We start from the raw sequence: 14,308 nt of genomic DNA, 5'->3' as shown, positions 1-14,308 counted from the left end.
GTCATATGGTCAGATGAAACCAAAATATAACTTTTTGGTAAAAACTCAACTCGTCGTGTTTGGAGGACAAAGAATGCTGAGTTGCATCCAAAGAACACCATACCTACTGTGAAGCATGGGGGTGGAAACATCATGCTTTGGGGCTGTTTTTCTGCAAATGGACCTGGACGACTGATACGTGTAAAGGAAAGAATGAATGGGGCCATGTATCGTGAGATTTTGAGTGAAAACCTCCTTCCATCAGCAAGGGCATTGAAGATGAAACGTGGCTGGGTCTTTCAGCATGGGTCTTTCAGCATGATGATCCCAAACACACCGCCCGGGCAACGAAGGAGTTGCTTCGTAAGAAGCATTTCAAGGTCCTGGAGTGGCCTAGCCAGTCTCCAGATCTCAACCCCATAGAAAATCTTTGGAGGGAGTTCAAAGTCTGTGTTGCACAGGAACAGCCCCAAAACATCACTGCTCTAGAGGAGATCTACATGGAGGAATGGGCCAAAATACCAGCAACAGTGTGTGAAAATCTTGTGAAGACTTACAGAAAACGTTTGACCTCTGTCATTGCCAACAAAGGGTATATAACAAAGTATTGAGATACACTTTTGTTATGACCAAATACTTATTTTCCACCATAATTTGCAAATAAATTCATTAAAAATCATACAATGTGATTTTCTGGATTTTTCTTTTCTCATTTTGTCTGTCATAGTTGAAGTGTACCTATGATGAATTACAGACCTCTCTCATCTTTTTAAGTGGGAGAACTTGCACAATTGGTGGCTGACTAAATACTTTTTTGCCCCAGTGTATGTGTGTGTTTCTCTTTTTCATTTCGTCACAAGCTGTCTCAGTCTATTACCAATGACAGCCTTCCTCTGTCCCTCACTTTTAGAATTTGATGGATTTGTTCTCTTTCAGTGGAGGTTGTTGAGGGGAGGACGGCTCATAATAATGGCCGGAATGGAGCGAACGGCATCAACACATGGAAAGCATGTGTTTGATGTATTTGATACCATTCAACTTATTCCACTCCAGTCATTACCACGAGCCCGTCCTCCCCAATTAAGGTGCCACCAACTTCCTGTGTTCTCTATAATATCTTTCACTTTCTCTTTTAAAAGTCTTTGAACATGTACAGCTAGTATTTGGCTCTGAAAAGTCTCTTTGTCCTCTACTTTTCCCGCTGCCCCACTCTCTGCTTACACCTTATCCGCCTTTCCCTCCCTCCATCCATCATGCTGTGTGTTTGTGCCTCCAGACCAGGTCACCCAGGCCCCGCCTCCCTCCTCCCTGTCCCCCTCCTCCTCCTCCCTGTCCCCCTCCTCCTCCTCCCTGTCTCCCTGCTCGGAGGCCCGGGTCACCCAGTTCATTCGTCAGTTTGTGGGGTCCTGTCTGCTGCTGTCTGACTCCAACACTGAGCTATCCTATGTGTTGCCCTCTGAGGCTGTCAAGAAGGGCTGCTTCGAGAGGCTATTTCAGGTACACACTCAGACAGACACAAACCTAGACATGACGGTACACCCACACAGACACAGATCTAGACATGAAGGTACACCCACTCAGACACAGACACAGACCTAGACATGACGGTACACCCACACAGACACATATGTAGACATGAAGGTACACCCACTCAGAGACAGACACAGACCTAGACATGACGGTACACCCACTCAGACACAGACCTAGAGATAAAGGTACACACCCACTCAGACAGACATACAGACAAAGACCCACACACTCAGAGAGACAGACAGACAAAGACCTAGACACTCTTTCAGGTACTCACTTAGACAGACAGACTCAGATTGTGTCTCAAATGGCACCCTATTCCCTTTATAGTGCACTACTTTTGACCAGAGCTCATATTTCTTATTCCCAGGCATTGGAGCAGAATCTGGCCATCTTGGCTCTGACCAGCTTCGGGGTGATGGACACCACTCTGGAGGAGGTCTTCCTCAAGGTGTCTGAGGAGGACCAGTCCCTGGAGAACAGTGATGCCGGTGAGACCAAGAAATATGCCTTTACTTCTATGGGTACACTCAAAATGGCTGCCAGTCCACCAATTATGGCATCATTGACTTGAATAGGGATGTCCATTCTAGTGATTCTATTTTTGTGTGTGGGACCAAAGCTTTGTGTGTCTGTCTGCGGCTACACGGATCAATAAAGTTATTTTGGGAGGGCTTCATTACATTCATTATTTATGATACACATCATGAATTTCATTTCTGCTGAGTTTGCAAACAGTGTTTGCGTTGCCAAATAGCTAAATGCTGACAGACTTTTCACAAGTTATCTATTTAGTGGTGGTGTTGCAAGTCTCTTTAAATGTTCATCATGATCTATGCAATTCTCTCTCCTCCCAGACATGAAGGATTCCCTAGGCGGTATCTCAGTAGGGAAACCTGCTGCAGTGGGTCTGGGGGGCTCTGGAAAGCCACAGGTAGGGATTAAAACACATGCTTTTCAGAATTGATTATTAGTTGATTGCAAAACAGAGTAATGTTCATTTATTTGAACAAATGAAACATTCTAGTAATTTCACAAATGTGTTTATTTTATCCTAGCTTCCCTTATTTTCTAATCGATAAAGACACCCTTGGTTGACTAATTAATGAATCGATGAATCTTAACTTACCCATCTCTCATCCCTGCGATAGACTTGCGTCCTGTCCAGGGGGTGTACTTAGACATCAAGCTGCCACACGCTAACATGAGATGGGCTACTGTTAGGCCGTTCTGGCTCAGACAAGGCTTACTTATTTTACTTGCTTTCTCCCTATCCACAGGAGCCGGGGGCTCCGGCGGGGAGCAGCAGCAGTCTGGAGAGGCCAGAGGTAGAGCTCTCTAACCTGGTGATGAGCTCCAGGCTCAGCCAGAGCCAATCCTCCCTGCGCTCCTCCTCCTCCCTGGGGTCCGTACTGGGGGATGAGGAAGGGCTCTACGCAGACTTCTACGGAGACTACTGCCGCCTCTTCGACAATGGACGTGACCCTCACTCTACCAGCCTGAGGGGTAAGAGTCCCACTGTTGGATGAGGAGACTGAAGGACATCGAGAGGGTGTTACTTAGTGAATACCATTTTTTATCTTCATTATATTTAACCAGGTATGTTATTAAGAACACATTCTCTTTTACAACACGTACCTGGCCAACTGGGGGCAATGAGATATATAATATGGTCGGATGAGTTTGTGAGAGTTATTTTGCTCTATGTGAGGTGTTTTTAGGCTTTGCTAATGTCTCTCTCTTTGTCTCGCTCCATCTCTCTCTACCTCCAGCGGATGTGGAGGAGGCCTCCCCGGAGCCTGTGGTCCTGGAGGGGCAGGGCAGCCTCAAGCTGGAGGGCTGGTGGCTGAAGCTACGCCAGTTCCACGGCCTCATCGTCAAGAGGTTCCACTGCGCCAAGAGGAACACCAAGGGCCTCTTCTCACAGATCCTGCTGCCCGCATTCTTTGTCTGCGTGGCCATGACTGTTGCGCTCTCGGTGCCTTCCATCGGTGAGGACAACTACAAGTGACATTACATTTGAACATTTTAGTCACTTAGCAGGCACTCTTATCCCGAAGTGTAGTCAACTAAGTTTAGCAGGTGAAAACAACCACATATCACAGTTATTGCATGTGGACTCTTCTTCGAAATACCCACTGTGAGCAGAATCAGTGGCAGGAAGAGGAAGAAAAGTGCAGGTGTGAGTGCACGACAGACAAGTACCGTTTGTTTCCCCTCAAGTTCAACTACAGCTGATCTTGAACCTGACTTGGCTGTTTGTCAGTGCTTGTCGGTCATCGTGGTGTGATGTCTGTCTTCTGTTCTTCAGGAGATCTGCCACCACTGATCCTGTCCCCATCCCAGTACCACAACTACACCCAGCCCCGTGGCAACTTCATCCCCTACGCCAACGAAGACCGCCCACAGTACAGGTCAGACAGACATTGGGAGTAGGGAACTGTATGTCACTCATGCTAGTGTATACACAATGTAAATGCCCTGTTTTACACATCCATAATCGTATCCTTCTTTCTGACAGGTAACATTCATCTACAGGCCATGGATGTTGTAAAGCTTCCGTCTGTAGCTTTATAACAGCCTCCTGTTCTTCCTCTCCTCAGGAGTAAACTTTCCCCGGATGCCAGCCCTCAGAAGATCGCCAACACGCTGCGTCTGCCATCGGGCGTGGGCGCCACCTGCGTCCTCAAAACGCCCTTCAACAGCACCCTGGACCAGCTGGCACAGACGCTCAACCCCAGCGCCAACAACAGCAAGACCCTGGCCGCCCGCTACTTTGACTCCATGTGTCTGGACTCCTTCACCCAGGGAGTGCCACTGTCCAACTTTGTACCCCCTCCCCCCTCGCCAGCCCCCTCCGATGACCCCGACACTCGCTTTGAGGATGGGCTGTGGAACTTCACTGCCACCACTCCTACCACTGTCAGGGGTATGTCTTTGCGCCCCTCCCACCACCGTGCTCAATGCTCAGGTGGTAAAAACTGTCTAAAAGGATATGCTATACTTCGTATGTAGGCTAATGTTTTATCCTATCATACTGTATTATAGTACTTGTACCCTGTGTCATATAATTGCATTATATCAACATTATATAATTGTATTTGATAGCTAGTGTAGTCGGCTCCTGTGTCGGCCATTTTGGCTCAGAAAAGGCTTACTTGCTTTCCTTACTTACTAGAGTCCTCTACAGTAGCCTCCCTAAAAATCATGCCTCTGTCTTTGTGTCTGTCTTCAGAAACGGTGACGTCTCCTCCCACCCTGTCCCTGTTCATCCGGGAGCTGGTTCGTTGTATCTGCTCCATGCAGGGGACGGGCTTCTCCTGCCCAAGCGGGGTGGGGGGGCGGCCGCCCCTTATGAAGGTGGTCACCGGGGACATTCTGGTAGACATCACCGGGCGCAACGTGTCAGAGTATCTCCTCTACACCTCTGACAGACTGCGCTTGCACAGGTAACAGACTCACCGGGGTCGGGCACAGGTAACAGACTCACCGGGGTCGGGCACAGACGCGTACACACAAGCTTTAAATGTCTTTTCTCTCTCCCCTCCCTCTCTTCTAGATATGGAGGACTCACAGTAGGCAACATACAGAAATCAGTCCCAGCATCCTTTGGGAAAAAGACTCCGCCCATGGTTCGCAAAATAGCAGTCCGCAGATCAGCTCAGGTCAGCAGAAGGGCATTTTCTTGAAAGGGGGGGGGGGGGGGGGGGGGGTGTAGTGCACTATATAGGGAAAAGGGTTCCATTTGGGCTGCAACTCTAGTGTCAGTTTGATGGACAGGTTTATTATTACACTTAGCTATTTGCGCTGCTGTCTCATTGCCAGTGACAGAATTGTCCCCATCCCAATAGGTGCTGTTCAATAATAAAGGGTACCACAGCATGCCAACCTATCTCAACGTCCTGAACAATGCCATCCTGCGTGCCAACCTACCTCCAGGCAAGGGCAACCCTGCCGCATACGGTAAGAGATTCTGCCAAAATAAAGGAGACACTTGAATAATTGAGGGATACAAACCACATTAAAAGCAGGTGCTTCCACACAGGTGTGGTTCCTGAGGTAATTAAGCAATTAACATCCCACCATGCTTAGGATAATGTATGAAAATGCCCAGTTGCCCATTGTTTTGGCTACGATGGCTAGAAGAGACCTCACTGACTGTTAAAGAGGTCTCTCAAAGGAAGGAGCATAGAGGTTTTTAAAGGGTCTGTGTGTCACCTGATCTCAACCTAGTTGAACACTTATGGAAGCTTCTGGATGGAGCATTTTCCACCACCATCAACAAAACACCAAATTTCTCATGGAAGAATGGTGTTGCATCCCGCCAATAGAGTTCCAGACACTTGTAGAATCTGTTCTGGCTAGTTGTGGCCCAACGCCCTATTAAGACACTTTATATCGGTGTTACCTGTACGTACTCAGAAGCCTGGTTCCAGATCAGTTTTTTATCTTGCCAACTTCATTGCTGTCAAAGCAATGACAATGAGTGACAACAAAGATTATCTATGTACTGACGAGATACTGGACTGAACACTCTAACAATGGAAATAAATGAAGGCAGACGAGAGGTTGGCTGGATAATTCGAGCCAATGAGAGGGCCGATACGTGTGTGAACAACAGGCACAGCTCCGTTATCAAATATTTTTTCTCAATGTTGGCGGAATGCCACTGGCGTACACTTATATCAATACATTCGTAAAAACCTAAACATTACCAACTTCTATTAGATCAAATAAGCCTCACGTAGCAAATTAGCAATTATATTTTATGTTGACCAAACTCCCACTTAGTCTGCTTCACGCTGTATTTTCACACGGACAGATTTAGGGCGGAGTCAAGACTCTTATTTCTCCCTTTTTTTCACAGGTGACGAGGAGTTAGCACTATAGCACAAACAGGCTGGCACTCTGGCTGGGATTATTTGAATTAGGTAGTTGTTTGTGTGAAAATGTATTTTCAAAGTTCCTTGTGTAACCGATGTGAAATGGCTAGCTAGTTTGTGGGTTGCGCGTTAATAGCGTTTCAATCGGTGACGTCACTCGCTCTGAGACCTTGAAGTAGTTGTTCCCCTTGCTCTGCAAGGGCCGCAGCTTTTGTGGCGCGATGGGTGATGCTTCGAGGGTGGCTGTCGTCGATGTGTGCAGCGGGTCCCTGGTTCGGGGCGAGGAGAGGGACGGAAGCTGTACTGTTGTTACATCTAAACCATGTTGTTGATGTGTGCTTGGCTCTGCAGGAATCACACTGACCAACCACCCCATGAACCGCACCAGTGCAAGCCTCTCTCTGGACTACTTGTAAGAATTTATGCATTGAGTTACTGTATATTATACTATATATGGGACAACATTTCTGAAAGTACCCGACAGTGTCTCAAATGGCCCGCTACTCCCTAGTGGGCCCAATATAGGGGATAGGGTGCCATTTGGGATGCAAACACTATCTTAATAAGTTTATTTTGGTCCCTCCAGGCTCCAGGGCACTGATGTGGTGATAGCTATCTTCATCATCGTGGCCATGTCCTTTGTACCAGCCAGCTTTGTGGTCTTTCTGGTGGCAGAGAAGTCGACCAAGGCCAAGCACCTGCAGTTTGTGTCTGGATGTGACCCAGTCATCTACTGGCTGGCTAACTATATATGGGACATGGTGAGGGGAGGGTGAAGTTTGTTATTGTGTGCGTTGTGCATGGAAGTAGTCCCTATAGCCGTACACCCTGAAACAAGTCCTACCAGGGCCTGTCTGTCTTCTGTCTGTTTGTCCTGTTTATCCACAGAGGGTACTATGAATATTTGAGAGATATTGTCTATTTCTGCCAGCCTATCTAACTGAAACTCTTCTGTCTCGCTCTGTCTCTTAGTTGAACTATCTGGTGCCTGCCACGTGCTGTGTCCTTATCCTGTTTGTCTTTGACCTTCCTGCGTACACATCCCCAACCAACTTCCCTGCGGTCCTGTCTCTCTTCCTCCTCTACGGGTGAGTGCACTTCACTGAAGACACATCAGCACTTCTCTTATCTAAGACCCATTATGAGGGATACACAGAAAAATTGCTTTTGGATTTACCGTAGGTAACCTGGGGAAAAAACATAGACATTGTTCTTTTGCTGACATCATTTAAGAACAGTAATGCATTATTCATAACTGTCTTTGACGATATCAAGAAACTGTAATGAATGTTTAATGAATATAGCCTATTATCATACTTTCTTTCTCTCTCTCCCCCCTCTCTTTCATTCTCTTTCTCTCTCTATTCAACCTTCTATCTATCTCTCTCTCCCTCCCTCCCTCCCTCTCTCTCCCTCCCTCCCTTCAGGTGGTCTATCACTCCAATCATGTACCCAGCCTCCTTCTGTTTCGAGGTGCCCAGCACGGCCTATGTGTTCCTCATCGTCATCAACCTTTTCATAGGCATCACTGCCACAGTGGCTACCTTCCTGCTGCAGCTCTTTGAGCATGACAAGGTGTGTGTTTTACTCTGCTGACAGTATTGGTGTACTGACAGATTACAGAATTCCTATAACTTTCCCCGGGGTTTTTCTGAAATTCCGTTTGAAAGTTGCCCGAAATCAGGAGGGAAGAAGCAGGAAATCCCGAAACTTCTAAACAGGATTTCTGAAAAACCGAAGAATTTGGGGAAAATGACCAGAATTTAGCAACCCTATATTGAACATTTCCTCACACCACTGTGTTTTGGTCTCTCTCTGCAGGATCTGAAACTGGTGAACAGCTACCTAAAGTCCTGTTTCCTTATCTTCCCAAACTACAACCTGGGTCACGGCCTGATGGAAATGGCCTATAACGAATACATCAATGAGTACTATGCTAAAATAGGTATTGTTACAGTTCAATTATATTTCAAGTTCCGTACATTTGAATCCTGCCCTCCTCCTGTTGAATTTAATCAATCTATTCAATCTCTCTTAAATATTTAACTCTCAGGTCAGTTTGACAAGATCAAGTCTCCATTTGAGTGGGACATTGTGACTCGAGGGCTGGTAGCCATGACAATCGAGGGCTTTGTAGGATTCTTCATCACCATCCTGTGTCAGTACAACTTCCTCAGGAAACCCTTGTGAGTGTGTGTGTGTGCATGTGTGTCTGCTCGTGTGTGTAGGTGCATGCAATGTGCTATATGTGCAATGTGCATGCATTAGTATGTGTGTGTGTGTGTGTGTGTGTATTACACCAATAAGATCCACTGCAGTGTTCTAGTTCTGTGCAGACTCTGAGTGTGTGTGTGTGTGTGTGTGTGTGTAGACTTCTGGTCCCCACAAGCATAGTAAACAAACAAACATTTGACCAACTGGGGACATTTTGTTAATCCCCACAGAGTCAAATGCTATTTCTAGGGGGTTTAGGGTTAAGGTTATAGTTAGTATTAGGGTTAGAATTACATTAAGGGTTAGGAGCTAGGGTTAGTTTTAGGGCTACAGTTAGATTTTTGGGTTAAGGCTAAGGTTAGGGTAAGAGTACGGGTTAGGGTTACATTTAGGGGTTAAGGAAAATAGGATTTTGAATGGGACTGAATTGTTAGCTGTACAAAAGTTAGCTGTACAAGACTGTGTGTGTGTGTGTGTGTGTGTGTGTGTGTGTGTGTGTGTGTGTGTGTGTGTGTGTGTGTGTGTGTGTGTGTGTGTGTGTGTGTACTGTAACAGGAGAGTACCAGTGAGCAGCCAGCTCATAGAGGATGATGATGTGGACGTGGCCTGTGAGAGACGGAGAGTACTGAGAGGAGATGCTGACAACGACATGCTGAAGATTGACAACCTCACCAAGGTCAGACAGACACAGAGATCCCAATGTGCTTTATTTAGCTTCAGGACCAGAATAGATAAGTGTATAGTAGGTTTAATAGCATTAAGGTCAATTGAGTATCACTAGACACTAGTGGCAATGCTGAGCGATTTGTGCTTCAGGTCGTTTCGCTTCAGTTATTTAAAAAATAATCACGGTTTTCGGTTTCGATATTTTTTTTAAAACATGAAATGCACTATGCATTATGTGGGTTGAATGCTATAACAACACAGAATAAAACAATGAATAAAAGTCCCATGATGATAGTGACTGCTTACTACCATAATTTATTCACACTACTTTACTTTAATAAAATATTTCAGTTGTTGTGTATAGTAAAACAAAAATATTTGATGACTTTATTATTTCATTCCAAGTCATCATCTTATCTCTATAAAGCTGCTGTCTGACAACATTTCTATTTTAGTAGTTATTCAAAGTAAACAAGGCATACTTTTATGCCTGCTGACCTATCAATCACTTAGATCAGGGATGGGCAACTGGTGGCATGCCTCTCTTTTGAAGGCCCCCGGATCAATTCCTCGGACCCCCCCCCCCCCCCAAAGAAACATATACTGTATATATCCTTTTTTTGGAACTCATACCAGGGTCTCAACTTACTGTTGCGAGTTAGAATAGTAGAATACACAAGGTGCAATTTCGAAATTTGGTTGTTCATCAGCAGTTTCTCTCTTGTTATGTCAGTCAATGACAGTCACTCAATTAGCCCATGTCAGCTAACATTTTATAGATGTAAGTTAATCTAATGGCCAGCTATCTAAACTTAGTAATCATGGTCGAATTACCGGCCGGGGGGTTTGAATTACCGGCCACCATTGATTTTGTTAGTCAGTCTCACTCAGATATCATATTAAAAACTGCAAACATTTCTCTCCACCCTATGGCAAATTGTGTAGAATCCTCTTCGCTCAATGGCAAAAATGTGTAGAATTGCACATAATTAACTATAAAATGTATGGATGTGGGTACGCAGGCCCGTGAGCAACTACGGCCCCTCATGATCAAAGTTGCCCATCCCTGACGTAGATAATGTATATTCAGGTAGAGATATTTTATTTTATTTTATTTGAGATACCTCGCGAAGCAGCTGCTCTCTGTCATTCTCTATCATGCTAAGCTATGTAGAATATTGGCCTGTTGGAAACTCCCTACTGCATCGCACAGTTCGGGCTTGATCTGATTTATGTCTAGAGGAATTGCGCAAAGTGCATTGAGCTCACAGATTTTTTTATTTTAACAAATGGAATTCAATAATTTAACTGATGTCATCAATTAGTTGTTTAACAACCGAAAAATAACTAACATTTCGGTTAATCACTCAGCACTAACTAGAGGCAACATTTCCGTGGTGTAAAACAGAACAGATCTGTGCAAAAAATACTATGCACCTCATTGTAATCTGGCAGCATGATTTAAATAGACATTTTTCTTCAACAATGTGCATTACAAGGAGGCTATTTAAACTTGAAGTTTTGTAAAACGCGCAATGCATAAATAGTCACCTCCTTATACCATGCTCTGTGTCACTAGGTGTACAAGTCGAGGAAGATGGGTCGTATCTTGGCTGTGGACCGGTTGTGTTTGGGCGTGCGTCCTGGGGAGTGTTTTGGCCTCCTGGGGGTGAACGGAGCAGGGAAGACCACCACCTTTAAGATGCTGACTGGTGACGAGAGCACCACAGGAGGGGAGGCCTTCATAGGGGGAAACAGGTATTTTACATATACACCAGGTCTTGTGTACCAAATTGCTCCCGATTCCCTTTATAGTGTACTACTTTTGACGGGCCCTGGTCAAAAGTAGTGCACTATATAGGTAACAGGGTGCCATTTGGGACGTACCCCAGATGGGTCTTTAATCACAATGCTAACACAAATGTCAATGCTCTATGCTAGTCTTAGTAAAAGTTTATATCAGATACTGGTACTGTAGCCTACCTGAGATTGATACCGAAGTGGTTATTGCTAATTCCAATACACGTCTCAATGTGTTATGCTAGTTTTAGTAATAAATCTGTACATCATGGCCCGTATTCATAAATTGTCTCAGGAGTGCAGATCTATAATCAGTTTAGCCTTTTAGATAATCATCAGTAAGACTATATGGACAGGGAGGACGTGAGCCTCGATCAGTGCTCCTACTCTTAGACGCTTTATGAATACGGGCCCAGGTACTGTAGTTGAGCTGGATCTGTGTTGTGTTGTCAGTATCCTGAGGGAGCTGTTGAGAGTGCAGCAGAGCATTGGTTACTGCCCTCAGTTTGATGCGTTGTTTGAAGACCTGACAGCCAGAGAACACCTGGAGCTGTACACACGCCTCCGAGGCATCCCCTGGAAGGACGAGCAGAGGGTACGGCTACAACACACGCAAACTCTCAAGCAGGCACACACACATGCACATATGCATGCACGCACACACATACAAACGTATGCACACACACACACTCCACATTTCTCATTCAAAATATGATATTACTGTGTGATTTTTCTGAATCGATGTTGTTGATAAGTTCCTCGTTTACTTTCATCTTCCCCTCTCAGGTGGTCTCATGGGCCCTAGAGAAACTGGAGCTCTCCAAGTATGCAGACAAGCCCGCTGGCACCTACAGTGGGGGAAACAAGCGCAAGCTGTCTACTGCCATCGCCCTCATCGGATACCCCTCTCTCATCTTCCTGGTTAGACTCACTCAACCCCATCATCATGGTGTGACCCAAATGGCACCCTATTCTCTATATAGTGCAGTACTTTTGACCAGGGACCATAGGACTCTGGTTAAAAGTAATGCAGTATATAGGTAGTAGGGTGCCATAGGGCTCTGGCTAATTTTTATTTTATTATATTTTTTGTTTCTCTTCATTTTTATTTTTATTTTAATATTGTCTTTTGTTTGAAAAATGCTAAAATACTTACAAAAATACATATTCTCCTCTGGATAAGATAGAATACCCTCAGTTCTGATTGTGTCCGGTTCTGTGTGTTTGTCCAGGACGAACCTACTACAGGGATGGACCCTAAGGCCCGCAGATTCCTCTGGAACCTCATCCTTGATATCATCAAGACGGGACGCTCTGTGGTGCTGACATCACACAGGTGAGACACTCATTCTCATCAGACATGTGCTGCATACTGTGTGCTGCAAATGTATTTACTAGTATCTGTATTATTGAAGTGAGTGGGTAAGACGTCTGTTATCCCCTGCCTTGCACTCACACTCACGCTTGTTTTTTCCTCCTGGCACTGATTCTGCAGATAGCGGTGACTGTAAGTATGTCTGCTAAATGACTAAAATGTCAACTGTGAATGTCTCTAACTCTGCAGTATGGAGGAATGTGAGGCTCTGTGCACCAGACTGGGCATCATGGTCAACGGCAGGTTCAAATGCCTGGGCAGCATCCAGCACCTCAAGAACAGGTCAGAGGAAGTGCACACTCACTCAGCTAATGCAGGGTGTGGCCTCACTCTTTTGCTCAGCCAACCATAAGCTGAAGACATTATGGGATGCCAACTAATCTGTAACCATCTTTGAATCCCCCTTCTTTTTTTCTATTTCCTCCATCCTTCAACTTGTCGTTTGTCTATATGGTTACACGACCTGTTATGTAATCTGTGACCCTGTTGAAATACTTCAGAAATGCATCCTTCCTTCCTTATTTCCTTGAGGTAAGCACAGATCCATATGTGGTCGGATAGATGTAAGCAAGGTTACCACCCTATTACTCTGCCAATCCAACCAATTTAGAGCTGTGATTACTTCAAGGAAGAAGGTTGAATTTCTAAATTTAAGCAAACATGGCCTGTGTGTCTTGTCTACTCTCATCGTGGTTGTGTGCCTTCCTTAGGTTTGGTGACGGTTACATGATCACAGTGCGGACTAGAACCAGTGCCAATGTGAAGGAGGTGGTGAGATTCTTCAACAGGAATTTCCCTGAGGCTGTACTAAAGGTACACATTACATTTGCCATTTAGCAGACGCTCTTGTTCTATTTTTTTTGTGCTACATTGATATTGATTACTGCATTGTTGGTGTTTGGAGCTTGCAAGAAAGGCATTTCACTGAACTTTTGCGCGTGACATTCAAACTTGATACTTGGAACTTATCCAGAGCGCTTACAGTCAGTGCATTCAATTAGGGCTCTATTCATTCCGCATTGAGGAAGTTCGGCTTTACAGCAGTGATTTAAAATTTAAAGGCAATGTTCCTGCTCTCGCAGAGAATGCATTCGCGATAAACGCTGAGTATGTCGCCGGCTCAATCGGAAATGACCTTTTAAATGAAAGCTTCAGCTTTACAGATTGAGTAGAACCCTACGTTTAGTTGGACCACATATCCCAGTTGTTGCAGGTAGACTCTTCTTTGACATAACTGCCATCAGCAGAGTCAGTGGCAGGGAGAGAAAAAAAATTGCAGGTGTGATTGCAAGTAACACAAGTTGTTTGAATTGAATCCACCCCCAGGAGCGCCACCACACTAAAGTCCAGTTCCAGCTGAAGTCCGACAGTATCTCCCTGGCCCAGGTGTTCAGTAAGATGGAGCAGGTGGTGGAGGTGCTGGGGATAGAGGACTACTCTGTCAGCCAGACTACACTGGACAATGTGAGTAACTGTTACACTGTGTTTTAGTCCTTTCCAGTGGTGGAAAAAGTACCCAATTTTCAAACTTGAGAATAAGTCAAGATAACTTAACAGAAAAGGGCTCAAGTAAAAGTGAAAGTCATCCAGTAAAATACTACTTCAGTAAAAGTATTTGGTTTTAAATATACTTAAGTCTCACAAGTAAATGTAATTGCTAAAATATACTTAAATATCAAAAGTAAAAATATACATTTTTCCAAATTCCCTATACAAAGCAAACTAGACGGCATCACTTGTTCATTTTATTTTTTATTTACAGATAGCCATGGGGCACTCTCCAACACTCATCATTTACAAACAATGCATTTTAGTCCGCCAGATCAGAGGCAGGATGGGTGACCAGGGATGTTCTCTTGAT

At 44.9% G+C, this 14,308-nt stretch overlaps 1 protein-coding gene across 5 annotated transcripts in view; it reads left to right on the top strand.

Annotated features, from left to right (window-relative positions):
• LOC129853855 (ATP-binding cassette sub-family A member 2-like) overlaps nt 1-14,308 on the top strand; it is a 96,910-nt gene that overhangs the window by 78,829 nt on the left and 3,773 nt on the right. For 4 of the 5 annotated variants that reach the window (XM_055920301.1, XM_055920299.1, XM_055920304.1 and 1 more), the window contains exons 25-48: nt 1,256-1,476; nt 1,880-2,000; nt 2,367-2,443; nt 2,790-3,015; nt 3,282-3,500; nt 3,821-3,923; nt 4,113-4,438; nt 4,745-4,958; nt 5,069-5,174; nt 5,361-5,472; nt 6,744-6,804; nt 6,979-7,153; nt 7,365-7,480; nt 7,820-7,967; nt 8,214-8,337; nt 8,446-8,578; nt 9,162-9,282; nt 10,852-11,030; nt 11,526-11,667; nt 11,859-11,993; nt 12,305-12,408; nt 12,637-12,729; nt 13,158-13,260; nt 13,774-13,911. In XM_055920301.1, the coding sequence (XP_055776276.1) occupies nt 1,256-1,476; nt 1,880-2,000; nt 2,367-2,443; nt 2,790-3,015; nt 3,282-3,500; nt 3,821-3,923; nt 4,113-4,438; nt 4,745-4,958; nt 5,069-5,174; nt 5,361-5,472; nt 6,744-6,804; nt 6,979-7,153; nt 7,365-7,480; nt 7,820-7,967; nt 8,214-8,337; nt 8,446-8,578; nt 9,162-9,282; nt 10,852-11,030; nt 11,526-11,667; nt 11,859-11,993; nt 12,305-12,408; nt 12,637-12,729; nt 13,158-13,260; nt 13,774-13,911 (3,497 nt within the window). Of the gene's footprint in view, nt 1-1,255; nt 1,477-1,879; nt 2,001-2,366; nt 2,444-2,789; nt 3,016-3,281; nt 3,501-3,820; nt 3,924-4,112; nt 4,439-4,744; nt 4,959-5,068; nt 5,175-5,360; nt 5,473-6,743; nt 6,805-6,978; nt 7,154-7,364; nt 7,481-7,819; nt 7,968-8,213; nt 8,338-8,445; nt 8,579-9,161; nt 9,283-10,851; nt 11,031-11,525; nt 11,668-11,858; nt 11,994-12,304; nt 12,409-12,636; nt 12,730-13,157; nt 13,261-13,773; nt 13,912-14,308 lie in introns of those variants that run through there. The other variant, XM_055920303.1, reaches the window with a different exon arrangement.

The sequence above is a fragment of the Salvelinus fontinalis genome, chromosome 4, assembly GCF_029448725.1.
Source record: "Salvelinus fontinalis isolate EN_2023a chromosome 4, ASM2944872v1, whole genome shotgun sequence".
NCBI classification, from domain to species: Eukaryota; Metazoa; Chordata; class Actinopteri; order Salmoniformes; family Salmonidae; genus Salvelinus; species Salvelinus fontinalis.
Note: the sequence above shows the minus strand (reverse complement) of the source record. Positions and strands in the feature narration are given on the sequence as shown.